General features: G+C 39.6%; 1 protein-coding gene across 3 annotated transcripts in view; it reads left to right on the top strand.

Annotated features, from left to right (window-relative positions):
- Nucleotides 1-15,957, top strand: part of Gli (carboxyl ester lipase-like protein Gli) — a 45,260-nt gene that overhangs the window by 12,008 nt on the left and 17,295 nt on the right. For all 3 annotated transcript variants that reach the window (XM_071687697.1, XM_071687695.1, XM_071687696.1), the window contains exons 3-9: nucleotides 9,237-9,389; nucleotides 10,514-10,667; nucleotides 13,076-13,287; nucleotides 13,763-13,930; nucleotides 14,114-14,315; nucleotides 14,533-14,723; nucleotides 15,099-15,239. In XM_071687697.1, the coding sequence (XP_071543798.1) occupies nucleotides 9,237-9,389; nucleotides 10,514-10,667; nucleotides 13,076-13,287; nucleotides 13,763-13,930; nucleotides 14,114-14,315; nucleotides 14,533-14,723; nucleotides 15,099-15,239 (1,221 nt within the window). The remainder of the gene's footprint in view (nucleotides 1-9,236; nucleotides 9,390-10,513; nucleotides 10,668-13,075; nucleotides 13,288-13,762; nucleotides 13,931-14,113; nucleotides 14,316-14,532; nucleotides 14,724-15,098; nucleotides 15,240-15,957) is intronic.

Below are 15,957 nucleotides of genomic sequence, written 5' to 3'. Positions count from 1 at the left end.
ACCCCTCTGCTAACACACACTACTCTAACACTAAACCCTCCTCTAACACACACTCCTCTAACGCTAACCCCTCTGCTAACACACACTCCTCTAACACTAACCCCTCTGCTAACACACACTCCTCTAACACTAACCCCTCTGCCAACAGACACACCCATCTAACACTAACCCCTTTGCCAACACATTTCTCTGTCACTTCCCCTGCCAACACATACTCACACATCCTTCCAACACACACACACACACACACACACACATCAGCCAGGCTCAGGACACTATCCCAACTTCTGACACCAGCACTGTTGAAAAGGATTGTCTTTCGTCATAATGGGATTTCAACTTTTTTTGTATTCTCCCTCCCTCCAAAAAAAGTAGTCTGCTTTTACGGCCCTTTATGTAACGTACATACATAGGGGAAAAACATGATACATATATGCAAGGTTAAGAGACGGGGCAACACGAGTGCTGAACTCTGTCCCCGTTACACACAAACAGTAATCACACACACACACACACACACACACACACACACACACACGTAACGTTCTCTCCCACACTTTCATCATGCACACGTTAATCACCATGACTCGTATAAACATGACGTCTCCGTTTTCTTTCCTTGTTTTAAGCAATATATATGTTGCAGCCCCAAAACCTCCAACCAGTGACAGATCCTCTGCTGATACACACGTCCTTGTGCCTTATATTCATTAGGTTCTGGCGTCTATACAAACCCCATATAATTAGACGGTTCATCAACCTCTTCCAACCACGTCAATCCATGAATTTCTGACCTCTTCCGCTACCGCAAACAGCCTCGTTGCGATCCAGTGGTGTGTTGCTGCGTGAATTCAGATGTACGTATAGTGATCGTAATATATGTAAAAAAAAAAAAAAAAAATTGTTTTCGTAAAGTATCAACGGTCGGAGGGTTATCTCTTTATCAGCAGATGTCTCACGGTGCTTATCTCAGATATAAGCCCGGGCTGTGCCTCCACCTAGCACTCCCTGGTCCCCCACCTCACACACACACTCACTACCTGTGTGCTGTTGTCATACCTCCGTATACACACAGAGGGGAGGCAAGAACTGTAAAACTTGCCTCAAATCCTTGTCTCAAAGTGTATTATGCAGTTCATCTTATTACCTAATGACAGTCACATTTACTTCCCCTCTAGGCTTCCCACAGAAATGACTTTTCACGTCCCTCCTTACACTTCGCTTGCCTATCCCTTCAAATGTTGTCCTCTTGTGGAGAACCCGATGTTCTGTTTAAACGCCGTTAACGACCTCTTCAGATATTTATAAGTTATTAACACGTCACTCCTTCAGGTTTTTTCTCCCAAGTGCGAGTGAGTTGAGGGTTTACTCTTCACTTCTTGGTTCATTCCCACTATATCTTGTACCAGTCACGCTACGGTACCTTTCGAGCGATTGCCTGCGTCTCGTCAGTGAGGCCCGACTCTTGCAGCGCGGTCCCAGCAGAGGGTGAATCCACGTCTTGTTTACTTCCCCAAAGTCCGCGAACCTGAAGGCCAGTTTTTCGACACCAAAATACGTCACAACATTTATCACGTGCATCTCCAAAACCCAACCAGGCGAACAGATCGTAGCTGTGGTGTTGACGGTTAGGGCCGGGCGAGAGCATGGAAGTCAGAGAATATGGATACCGGAAAAGCTGGCCGCGCGTTTTACGAAGATTCCCCAGCCAGGCTACTAGGCCTGGTGTGTATTCAACAACAAAAACAACGGCAGGGAGGATCCATGCAACGGATATGTGTGACGTCCGTCCAGCGAAACTCCACCCATTCCCTATGCTCCACACACACACACACACATTGATCTCTCAAACCCTCATCCGCACGTAAGGCTGGGGTACTGGGAACATATACCCAGCCCTGCGTTGTGACTAGTCAAGTCGGAATGTTGACAGCGACGAGGATAAGGGGCACCGTGGCTGTTATTCACTCCTCGCTCTACTGCCCCTCACCTACACAATCAACAGTAACGCTTCGTCGGTGTGTGTTTTGAGGCTTTTTCCAAAATACGACACAATCAACGAGAAACGCTTCGTCTCTGTATTCTGAGGCTTTCTCGAAATACACGACGAAGCGTTTTTATGAGGGTGTGGGGTGAAGAGCACGGAGCCAGGGGGAGGAGGGTAGGTGGAGGTAAGCGTGGGTAAGCGTAGGTTTCAACGGAAATTGTGTCAGGAGGGCTTCAAAGACCTAGTCGGTCCTCCACCCATGGGATTAATAAGAGAGAGACGCGTAATTGGCTCTTGTGGGATAATCACGGCTTCAAAATCTTCACGCTTCTGAATCTACAAGTCTACATTGCTAGCTCATCACGTGCTGGAGTACGTTGCGTCAGGTGGGGCTGCTAGCATTCAGGTGCAAGGCGCCCCACGCCCAGGATGTCTGACGCATCCTCTCCCCAGCACGTGACCACTTCCAGTCTTTGGACTACATTTAATCCCACACGACCCCTAAACTGGTCTTCCTGTACTACTGACGCCATTTTCTTTTCATTAAAAACCTCCCTTAAAATTATGAGTGAGAGTGCTTAGCTATGATCCCACGTGCAGTAATTTTGCCTATATGGCTTGAGGCGCGTGTATAAATTCGTCAAAGCTCAAACAGATAAAAAAAAAAAAAAAACTGGTGGTTTGGTGCTAGAGGTAGGGGCTAGGAGATGGTGGTGCGGGAGGGGGCAGGACGCGCATCAGGGATGGGTGGTGTTTAAAATGGCGTCACGCGTGTGGTGAAAGGCCCCCATGGTTCATACACGCGACGGATATGGTGAAAGATGAACAGCCCCTCTCCCCTGGATGTTCTAAAGCCACAGGTGATGGAGAAAGACAGGTGAGTAAAACCCCGCGGCGCGTACTGGAGGCCACAGAGGGTGGGGTGGTTAGGGCTTGGTGGGAGCGCTAGGCAAGGAGATGGGGGGGGAGGAACCTACCAGCGTCTGGGCGGGGAGCGGCCGTGCGCCACCGAGAACCTAACAATGTCTACCACACCAGCACCTCAATTGTTAACCTTAAAATGGTTTCACGTGAGTAGAAAATTCTTCAAGCCAAAGTTTCATGACCCGAGGTTGATAATGTCATCTTCGTAGGGAAGAGTTTGTCGGTTTTGAGAGCGGTATATGAATCATAAGGACCGACTGTGAAGTTATAATGATGTTTACCTACATATCAGCTTCATCTCAGTTTGATAACATTTGGTGCGTCATAATACACTCACCAGAGCACAATGTGACAGGCCTTGGCAACGGCGCATGCTGCACTTAGTGTTCAGTGGATGACCTTGAAGAAAGACAAGTTCCCTTTTCTTGAACCATTTCTATAACTATTCCTATTCAATATTATTTTTTTCACTATACACTAGATGCCTATACCAACAACAATACACTACAAATCATGCTGAGGATTGTTCGAAGAATAAATCAACATCCAACAAACATAAAAGGGAACCAAAACACGGAGGCGTCTTGTGTAGGTGTGGCAACAGTGTGTGGCGAGTGGAATGGGAGAAAACTTTCTCTGCATTAGCAAACGTTTGTGGGCGTCAGGTTTGATCTCGTTCTTTCGCATGACACTTGCAATATGTGGCAGTCTGTCGACGGGGAAAGGGGGGAGACAAATGCAACCATGTTGCGCAGACGGAAAAACGAGAACGTGTTAGCAGCTTGACGCCAATATGAATTTTCGTCTTTCCACTACTTTTTTGTATACAGTACCCATTAACGTATTTATCCACTAATACTTCAAAAATGCATGTACAGGGATTTTGTACTTTTTCGTGCTATGCATGAACGTGTAGAAAGCTACCCTCTGACATTCAGCAGATAAATTTCATGACCTTGTGCTGTTCTAGTTTCTAACACCTTTCAAGAGAACACAACTACATCGTGTACTAATAATATACGCGAATATCGAACTAAATTATATCAGTTCTCCCATATGTATATATATATATATATATATATATATATATATATATATATCAACCCATTTCCACCATACATTCCCTTCCCCATTGCGAATCCACGCGTGGATAGGTATCTACATCGCCGTTGAATACTGCTTGCTCTATTGGTGTAACAGTTTTCAGTGCAAGACTTCCCACCATCCCGGCTACAAGTTATTTATTACGTAGCAAACACACACCCTATACATACACACACACACACACACATACACACACATATATATATATATATATATAGTTATCCCTGGGGATAGGGGAGAAAATACTTCCCTGCGTGTCGTAGAAGGCGACTAAAAGGGGATGGGGGGGCTGGGGGCTGGAAATCCTCCTTTTTTTTCGAATTTTCCAAAAAAAAGGAACAGAGAAGGGGTCCAGGTGAGGATATTCCCTCAAAGGCCCAGTCCTCTGTTCTTAACGCTACCTCGCTAACGCGGGAAATGGCGAATAGTATGAAAGAAAAGAAAGATATATATAGTGTGGCGTTTCTAGACTCCACCCGCAAGTAAACACCATGAGCAAGTTCACCTTGTGCAAGGCTTTCAGCCCCAGGCTTAAAAACTGGACAGTTATCACACGTTCAACATTTCTATATATATAACTCGTAAAATAATTCATTTCATGGAATTACTCACGTCGCTACTCAAAACGTGAGTCACCGTGACACGGAATTATTTTCTGCTGTGCATATTACTTTCAAAAGTGAAATTTTCGTAGTCAAGCGATCTGTTAACGTACTTATGAAAATGTCTTACTTGAAAGGTTAAATAGAAACTATATCGTCTTTATACAGTCCGGTAAAACTGATATTTCTTCCATTATTAACCTGGTGACGAGGTTTTAGGTTCGATTTCCTTTCGTTTATATATATATATATATATATATATATATATATATATATATATATATATATATATATAAAGAGCGTAATATGTTTCACTAAAAGATTTTATATTTTAACGCTGGACTTGCTGTGCTCATGTTAAAAAAAAATCACGGTTGGAGTAACATGGACTGGGTCAATAGCCTTAATATCTGCACGTGCATAAATATTTAATTGAATGTTTCTATTGTACAAAATGTGATAGCTCTGCAAAATGAGAGAATCATGGATCTGCTTTATAACCAATCGTTATTCGTCTCACTTATCTTTTGAAGATTTTGTAGTTTGCTTATCGGCAAATAATGAACAAATCCGACCCGATTCAAATTAACCTGTTCCTCTCCTCACACTTCTGCAGAGGATAGGTTTGTAGGCCTAGCGAAAAGTCAACAGGAGACCAGTTAATCACTCAAGAGATGTGACTGCACTCATTATTGAAACAGTGGATGTGTTCACAGGGCATTGTACATCATGTACTGTAAAAAATACGACCATAATGTTATGCAAGGCTACTACTAACAATAAACTTTTTAATGTTAGCAAGACTACTAATATTACAGTTTCCAATAGTGTCAGTGTTGCTGCACACTTAAACTGACGTCCTGTAAATATTCTATGTTTGAGTTTGTCACTATGTACGGAGTGCTCTTCCCTCCATTACATGCTACGATGTGATAGTGAGATAGCTAGGATGTGATAAAGTGTTTCATTATTTGTAATTCCAAGAAAATACGTCTTCAAATAATTGTATATTTAATGAGGGATCTTACTTCTCATTATTCCAACACCTCTTCACTAAAAATAACAGGTTTAAGTACGACAAAACTTTTGTATCATGGTGTAGAGTGAAGACAATGGAAAACAAAAACCTCGTATGGTACAGACTAGAGCGGCAAACATTTCCACAATTCATGGTTAAAATCCTGGTAACGCTGACGCATTTCCCACAATAATGAACCCTCAAACTTTGTTTTCTTTATAATATAATGTTACTGAGTGCATTTAAGATTCACGAGGTTAACACGTTGCTAATCTAACCAAAATATCCTTAAAGCGCGGAGTTAAATGCTCAAATTTAGGTGGTGTTATCTTTAAATACCAGCAGACGATAAATTGTGCGTCTAGCATTTTATATTATTTTTGTCTGAAGCAAAAGTCCTCTTGCAAGTTTAAATCTAGTATGACAGGTTTGAATCCAAAAGGATATTAAGGCTAGGTTGCAAGACGAAATATATTGAGGTAAACATAGTCACTATTCCTGGCTACAGTAAAGCAAAATGATGGGGAACAAACAAATACTAATTACTCATTGCAGTTTCCTATGACTATTATCAAACGCAAGGTTAGATTACGCTAAATATTAACACCAGAACCTCCTAAAAATGCCGACTGATTTCAAAACTAATGGCCCTATTACCTAATACTTAACACATGCGTTATCCATATGGCCTGAGAAGCAATGTAGGCAATATGGTTGTGGCGATTCTAAACAACTTAGTACGATTATAGAAAAAAAAAAAAAACTTGGAATCGCCATAATTTTTACTATTAAAACGGTGGAGCAGTGAGTGCAAATTTTAACCATTATTATACATTAATTACGTTCATGCTTAAGGTGGAACTTTTTTCATATAGCCCTCTGCTACCTACTTCCCTCATACGCATAGGTCAGCCATTTAATAAATTGTTTACAAAAGTCTTCAAAAGTTATTTACACATGGCCTCTAAACTTGTTTTTTCTATGTAATTCAAACGAGAGAAATCTGCGTGAAAAATGTTGTCATAAACCTTTCTGACAAGTGCAATAGATACATGTGTAAGCTAATTAACTCATTGTAGGCTGAAGGAAGTCCAAAGATGAGGGAGATCACATTGCATGTTTTCACCAAATTACATTACATTAAAATATACATGAAAAACAATGCACTCACAAAACATATCAAGGCAAATACAGAATAAGTGCCCTGTGGATCAATCAATCCTCAATGAACTGAACTCACTAGAAAATAAATATGGCAGTCACTTCGCCATAAGATAAAAATCGCTTCAAGATAAATGTCTGAAATGTCTGTTTATTCCCGGGCACTTATTCAGTTCTAGCCCATATTACTTTTAAAATGCAAAAGTTCATTTAAAATGTCGAAACACAATAAAACACCAGAATATAATCCTACCTTTTTCAATCTATTCAAATAGGACAGCTTGGACGCTACACAAATTCCTTTTGGACTGTAATTAACACAAATTTACCTAAACGATGACCTGAAGAGCATGGAAAATGTTAAATCACTACAATTAATAGTTTCATCGAAAGGATTAACTGAAGACTATGGACATTGTCAAAACACTATCAACACTGATGCCAAGCCATTTACCCAAGAAATAATGAACTTTGCAGGATATTTGTTGATAATGGCGCGTGGAGGGTATAAGATTATAGACCTTAATTTCCAGAATACTAGTTCTTGAAGTATAATTAGCATCAGGAAGTATAATTAGCATCAGTTTTGATATCCGGAATCAATATATAGCAAGCTGGGTTTTGTCCATCACCTTCCCTAAGATCCATAAATGTGTACAGAAATTCGTAAATACATACCTCAGGATACAGGTGTGCGGGTAAGCCATCTTGTCTTGGCCCTCTAGAATCTTCGAATTTTGATTTTGTTGCACAATCTCCTCACATCTCACTATGGAAATTCCTCAATACTCCATAGACTGCAGAGGTTGTTAATGAAGCACTGGGTATTGGCGATATCCATCCAAAAACGTCCTTTGTCCATTTTTTTCACAAGAAAAACATACAATTTTGGCGTCAACCTCAGCGTTCATTCAAATCTTGTTCCAATGGTCAGTCTCTTTCGTGACGTCACCGACCGACTCCGAAACTGGTTCGAATCGTTTGAACCGAAGATCGAACTCTACCGGAAGACATAATGGCGCATCTGATCCGACCCGGAATTTCAAGAGCTTCGTGAATCACGAGCCTTTCGATGCCAGATTCTCTCTAGGGGGGAAGGAGGAAAAAAAAAAAAGGGCCTACCTAGATGCGCTCATCACCATTTCCCACTATACGTCAAATAGATATTAAACTGGAAGAAAATAGACTAAATGCTACTGGGTGAACCTATAATATATATATATATGCTTAAGTTGATTACGTAGTCTTTATCAAAAGACTGCTCTTGAGGCCGACTGAATAAACTCTTGCTAAAGCTACGATGGTAATTATAATAAATTATATAAGCTACGATGGTAATTATATGTCGGAACTGGCTTTTGACAAACGAAAACTGCATAATTCCGGCCTAGAGTTTTAGACTTCTGAAAACGTTACAAACGGGAAACTGAAAATACTGACGCTCAACCTTATATCTGATTATGTATATTAGATTAAACAGAGAACATTTTCTCAGCTGAAGTACATGTGTATTTAAGGTTAAACAGCAACTCATAGGTTTAAATCTGACAATTTATCGGGATGTGCAGATATATTGCTCAGCCTGATTAATGGCAAGACTGCAGTGTGAATATATGAATAAATTGGGTATATAATGCTTATGAAATAAGGCTATCCATTCGTTATCACGTCTAAATTGGTTACATTTTAAATGATTCATTTCCTTATAATGATGATTTTCATGTTTCATATGAGCTTTCTGCTAACTAAACATGATTCTACTCGCTTATCTTCGCATGGATAGGAAAACCGATTATTTGTGCTTGTACAGTCGGTAAACTAATTTTCAAAAAGGCTCAAGGATGCCAAGTCAATAATCAAGCACCAGTCTACAAATAAGCAATGAGAAGTTGCTGGAGGATGTATCCAAAACCTGTCTCCCCGTGGCATATTAAAAAAAAAATGATATGGGTGTTATCTTTGTCCCCAGCCATATCAAACAAATAATATGGGTGTTCCTGGGTATATGTGTCATCCGTGTCCCCAGCCATATTAAACAATATTATGGGTGTTTTGAATGCATGTCACCTGTGTCCATCACCATATGAAACATAATATGGGTGGCCCAAGGTATAAACTACTGACGTCTCAGGTGTAAATGTCACCTGAGGCTATGTACCACACAAATTACATAGTATTAGTGTTCTATGTGCATCTGAAGTCATTAACATATCTTTAAAAAGTCAATCAGTAGCATTTTTCTCTCAAAACTCAGTCATTTATATAACTTCCAGTAAGGCCTTAGAAAAGTAAGTACATCAACTTGATCACAAGTTCCAAACTGCTTAGACCATCTTGGTAAAAAAATGAGAACTCATAACAGTTCACAAAATCAATCCAAAGAGTTAACAATGATCCAGTAAAATAAAATTCTATATTGAACTTATCTTTGTGTTGGCAGCCACCACGACGAGTGGAGAACTGGTACAGTACATGGCAGGCACTGGACTACAGAAGTGCATGCCCACAGAACCTCAAGTACATTGGTGCCTCTAATGGCATCAGGGGTGGAATTCATGAGGACTGCCTCTACCTCAACATCTTCAGCCCCTCGGTAGGTACTATCATTCCCCTCACACCACGCCATCATTCATAACTCTATCTACCTCTTCACCTATTGTAGGTAGTCTCTCCTCATACAAACTATCTTTAATACAGTTTATTAGCGAGAGGTCGAGTGATTACACAGAATTCTTTGAATGTTGAAAATGCTTAAGGCTTTAGATGTGGAGAGTATAGTCACAGTCCCTTCATACCTGGATTAAGAGTGTGTTTATCAGAGTAGAATGTAATTTATAAGAATAAATTTGGTTGTAAACATGAAACTAATAAATACTTTTGTAACATTAAGTGTTAGTGAAAAAGCTAAAAGATAGGAATGCATGTTTAGAATGGAGTTAATGGCATTATATTAGCGTTGCAGAGGAAAGCTGATGTTTACACAGGAGCTGTGTAGCTATTGATGAAAGACCAGTCATATGAATGTTTTGAGTTCTTGATTGTAAGTTAAAAATAAGAATAGTAGAATGTGAGTGAAAATAGCTGATTCACCTTGAAATATACCAAAGAAAAGGATGAGCATGTGCACTAAAGAAAACACATATAACATCTGAGAGAACAGATCCAAGGTAGAAGCTCATTGTAAATGGTGATATGAATGAATGGGTACGAGAGACTGTTCTGGATGAAATGACAGGTAGATGTGAGGGGTCTCAAGAAAAAATTACCTTTCTCAAAGGACCCCTAGGTTTTTGTGTACTGTTTGGCTCAAGTGCTTATGATTTTACAGTGTATTACTTGTTTTTAGTTCATACATATTCGCCATTTTCCGTGTTAGTACATATAGTATGCATATAATGGATAGGCAGCCCCTCTTTTCAGGAACAGGTTTGTTCATTTCTTGAAAAAAGACACAACATTAGTTATCCCCCTTTTTTTAGTACTCCCTTCAATACATCTTTAATTTTTAATACAGCTTGTAAATGATGAGGACTTTTATCCATTATTTAAGCCTTCAATATGAAAAATGATGTGTAAGATAAGAGATGGTAAGAGACAATGCGTAGGATGATAATATACATGATAGAAGAACCAATGAAAAGATCACATTTGTTAGATTATGATTAGTATTAGGTATGCCACCGTCAAACACTCTGAGTGATGTATGTGTACCTGCAGGTGTCAATCAGCGTCAGTGATCAGTACCCAGTCATGTTCTACATCCATGACGGTGACCTGGATCATGGGGCCAGCAACCAGTTCCCAGGTCACATGCTGGCAGCATGGGGTGAGGTGGTTGTAGTCACCATTAACTACAGACTCGGTGCCCTTGGTAAGTTACTTATGAGCCTGTATCACATACGGAATAATTAGATTCAATTATGTGTCTATTTCATAATGAAAAGATAAGCAATAGAAACATCACAGGACAAAAATGTTCATACAAGCTGGAATAACAATATAATTATAATGCAGTAATCAAATCCAAATTTCTGAAAAAAATGTACTTATTCATTTCACATGAAATATGTCTCAAAATTATGAAATCAAATATCATTGATTATAGTACAGCCATGACAGCTTTTATATCAGCCAGCATGAAATTTCTTAGAATATATCATATATGTACAGCTTCAAAAATGTGGAATGCTTGGGGCTTGGCCATTACTGGATTCTTTATTTCTCAGATTTCTGAGATTATAAGTATACCAAAATACATAAAATTTCAAGGCACTCATTCTGATATGATAGCATACGACTTATGTTGTTTTTTCATTCTAGGTATATGTAGTGTCACAATACTATACATAACCAGGATTGAAAAGAATAATGCTTAAATTCAGGAATCTTATGTTGACAAAATGTCCCAGAGTTTCTAGGTTTTTGATGTCCAGATGTTTTATGTTGTACTGTGTGTAATTACAAATACTCATGAATTAGCAAGGTATTTCTGTAAAAAGAGGAGCAACCACTGCCATCTACAGAAATTACCCTTTACTGTTCTTTTAATGGATCTGACCTCAAGCAAGTCTGGAAGATCATTATGCCTAGCATCCCTTTTGTTACATAGTTGTTACCCTTCATGATAAAAAATCTTAGTATATCACTGAAAATGAATAAAAAGACCTTTAGCCTCATATAATAAGAAAATAATAGTGTGCAGTTCACCTTTTATAACTTAATGCATTTCTTAACAAGTGCTCTCAGCCTAAAGCTATATATAAAGTTTCCTGAATTGCTGTAATCTAACAAGAATCCATTTATTAAATATGTTTTATGTATAGTTACCCCAGGACTTCTTTCTGGAAGCTCCTGCAGCCAAGATTATACTACTAATGATACAGCCTCTCCAAAAGTGACTTTTCACTCATGGTGTAGCCTTGTGCAGGCAGATTCCATAACAAAACTAGATAAACGATTGTGATATAGTAATAGTAAGATTTTTATCGAGGATGTAAGGCATGTGTACGTGTAGGAAGAGAGGAAAGTGATTGGTTCTCAGTGAATGTAGGTTTGCGGCAGGGGTGTGTGATGTCTCCATGGTTGTTTAATTTGTTTATGGATGGGGTTGTTAGGGAGGTAAATGCAAGAGTCCTGGAAAGAGGGGCAAGTATGAAGTCTGTTGGGGATGAGAGAGCTTGGGAAGTGAGTCAGTTGTTGTTCGCTGATGATACAGCGCTGGTGGCTGATTCATGTGAGAAACTGCAGAAGCTGGTGACTGAGTTTGGTAAAGTGTGTGGAAGAAGAAAGTTAAGAGTAAATGTGAATAAGAGCAAGGTTATTAGGTACAGTAGGGTTGAGGGTCAAGTCAATTGGGAGGTGAGTTTGAATGGAGAAAAACTGGAGGAAGTGAAGTGTTTTAGATATCTGGGAGTGGATCTGTCAGCGGATGGAACCATGGAAGCGGAAGTGGATCATAGGGTGGGGGAGGGGGCGAAAATTTTGGGAGCCTTGAAAAATGTGTGGAAGTCGAGAACATTATCTCGGAAAGCAAAAATGGGTATGTTTGAAGGAATAGTGGTTCCAACAATGTTGTATGGTTGCGAGGCGTGGGCTATGGATAGAGTTGTGCGCAGGAGGATGGATGTGCTGGAAATGAGATGTTTGAGGACAATGTGTGGTGTGAGGTGGTTTGATCGAGTAAGTAACGTAAGGGTAAGAGAGATGTGTGGAAATAAAAAGAGCGTGGTTGAGAGAGCAGAAGAGGGTGTTTTGAAATGGTTTGGGCACATGGAGAGAATGAGTGAGGAAAGATTGACCAAGAGGATATATGTGTCGGAGGTGGAGGGAACGAGGAGAAGAGGGAGACCAAATTGGAGGTGGAAAGATGGAGTGAAAAAGATTTTGTGTGATCGGGGCCTGAACATGCAGGAGGGTGAAAGGAGGGCAAGGAATAGAGTGAATTGGAGCGATGTGGTATACAGGGGTTGACGTGCTGTCAGTGGATTGAATCAAGGCATGTGAAGCGTCTGGGGTAAACCATGGAAAGATGTGTAGGTATGTATATTTGCGTGTGTGGACGTGTGTATGTACGTGTGTATGGGGGTTGGGCCATTTCTTTCGTCTGTTTCCTCGCGCTACCTCGCAAACGCGGGAGACAGCGACAAAGTATAAAAAAAAAAAAAAAAAAAAAAAAAAAAAAGATTTGTACTCTGTTTATGTATCTTAATAATAGGAAGATTAGTAAATATGGAAGACTAAAAGATATTCCACCATCTAAGTATTATTCCTTTGTTACAGGATTCCTGAGTACTGGTGATGTCAACTCACCAGGTAACTATGGGCTGATGGACATGGCCATGGCTCTGGAATGGGTGTATAGCAACATCCGCTTTTTCAATGGTGACCGCAATATGATCACAGTATTTGGTCCAGGAGCTGGGGGTGCCATGGCCGGCCTACTTGCGGTACTGCCAAAAACCAAGCTGTGGGTTAGGCAGGTCATATCCCAGGTCAGTCACTTCTCTGATCATAGTCATACCTCTCAGAAAATGTTGAAAATCTGACCAACATATCAAGCTATATTTACACTTGTTTTGTACTAGAAGCAAGGAGGAAAAAGTTAGAGGGATGCAAACAGTGGTCAGTGTACTGAAGATCATATAAAAATCCATCGGGTGCTAAATTTCTTGATGTAATACTTAACCTAATTTTATGATACATTTATTTGTAAAAGCCTACCTATGAGAGCTTCTTTTCCATTTGCAGTAAGGTTTTAGAATGCTGAAAAATATTCTTTACTTGGTACCAATAAAACTGCAGTTCACAATACTATGTGTAGAAAATACTGATGAGAGTACCTTTTGTGATCAGTTTTAATGATGCTGTATCGAATTACTGGAACTATAAAAGTTTAATTTCTTCATATATATACTATCACAGAACACAAAACATTTACCACTGTAACTTACTTTTACTGTCCTGCAGAGTGGATCTCCTCTGGCAGACTGGGCAGCACTAAATGATGTGTATAGAGTGCAGAACACCTCTCGTGTCTATGGTTTACAAGTTGGCTGTACGGTTGAATCATCTTATAAGCTTCTCCAGTGTTTAAACCGTCGTAGCTATGAAGAACTGGCTTCAGCACCTATAATAGTATGTTTTCTCCTTTACTGAGGATAAATATTTGCTCCACTAAGGTTTCCTATTTCAATCTTGTAAGTTGACAAAGGCAGAGGCTCCCAGTTTGTAAGGCAGACTTTGTTACTTTGCTACCTTAAACTTTATATATCACAACATTATAATTATTTATGGCTGACTTTATCACTTCTGCTGCAGCCAGATGTAGGAACATTTGCTTGGGGTCCTACTGTCGACGCCAACTTTACTGTGCCTGGCGATGACTGGTATGAGGACTGGCACGAGAAGGACTGGCACATCCTGCCAGAGCTGCCTGTAAAGCTCTATCAGATGAACCATCACCACCCGAAGCTCCGCTACCTCACTGGGGTCAACAGGGATGCAGCAGCCAATATGATCTGTAAGTACCTAGAGCTGCTTGTACTGCACACTAAATGGATGAAGATGGCTACATTAGCTTTAGATTCCTTATTCCTATGTTTACTGCTGATAAAGTAAGATGAGCACAGCTAAATGTTATATACATTTCATATTAATGTTACTACTGAATGTAATTCACTATTTAGGTAACTGTGTACATCTTGATCAGTTCATATAATGGATGTTTTTCCCTCTAGTTGAAGATAATCGTCTTGTGCAGAATCGTCACATTGTCAAAGAAGATTTCTTTAATGAGCGGATCAAAGAGTGGGTTAAACATTACAATTACTCACTCAACCTAGAAGGTACCTATGATGCTATAAAATGGATGTACACCTATGGCCCTGATCCGCATAACGTTACTCATATCAGGGAGCAGTATGTCAATGTAAGTAGTGTGGTGGAGTTAGTCAGTAGCTCCAGTAGTAGGTGGATGTTCAGTCTCACTCTCATCACATATTTTGAGATTAAATTTTGCCATATACACCAGCTCCTTCGTTTGATTTTTTTTTATCTTTTAGTAAAATTTGTCTAATATATAATCTTTGCTGTCCATGCATGTGATGAAGTCTCCAAAACATTTGAACTTTGAAAATATTTATATCATAAACAGTTTACAAAAATGCTCGTTATGCAGCCTAGGACTATGTTTAAAAACATGGTCCTAGGCTGCATGTTTTCAAATTTGTGAATGTTTCATATCATGTCCTCATAAATACAAACAGTTAGAAGAGCTAAATTGTCTTGGTACTCTTTCTACCAGATGCTGTCTGATGCTTTGTACAAGTCTGCAGTGGACCAATTAGTGAAAGTTCTTGTCAACACATCCAAAAGCAGTGTCCCCACGTACTATTACCTCCTCAACACTACCGTCGAGGCCCTCAAGCTTCCCTTCTGGAGGGAGGTCAGCAAAAGTTACTGTTGGTACCATAGAGCATGGTCAAGAAAATCTTTTTTTGTTTCTTTCAAACTATTCGCCATTTCCCGCATTAGCGAGGTAGCGTTAAGAACAGAGGACTGGGCCTTTGAGGGAATACCCTCACCTGGCCCAATTCTCTGTTCCTTCTTTTGGAAAAAAAAAAAAAAAAATATTTGATATATTTTGTATCGTCTCCCATTGTTAGGATGACATCCTGGGAAGAACTGAACATTAAAATTGTAGAGTGTGAATGTTGAGTGCTACTTCTACACCATGATGTCCTATATACTTTGAGTATATTCATCACGTAGCATGTATTATAGAAAAGCTGAGGTTAGCACATATAGGAATTTCACAGTTGTAATAGATTTAATCCTTTCAGAATGACAAATATCTAAAGTTGTCTCACATAGACAGTGGATTTTTAACAGTGTCTGATATACCAGGAAACTATACTATAAGCCATTTAAATACAGCACTACAAAGACATTGAAAACTTACACACCACTAAAACCTTTAAGTCATCATGCAGTACCATTTAATCTGTTTTTGTCATCTGAACTGTACATGATATTAGTTTATAATGTTGCAGCAACAAACAAACTAAATGCTGTTCAAATACTTATTAGTGCCCATTTGGGAAAAAAGAATCCATTATTATTTTCTACTAACAATTCTTCCAAGCTACCCTAAACTAAAACAT

Source organism: Panulirus ornatus, chromosome 44 (genome assembly GCF_036320965.1).
Source record: "Panulirus ornatus isolate Po-2019 chromosome 44, ASM3632096v1, whole genome shotgun sequence".
Lineage (NCBI taxonomy): Eukaryota > Metazoa > Arthropoda > Malacostraca > Decapoda > Palinuridae > Panulirus > Panulirus ornatus.
The sequence above is the reverse complement of the archived record's forward strand: the minus strand, read 5'-3'. Positions and strand labels throughout refer to the sequence as shown.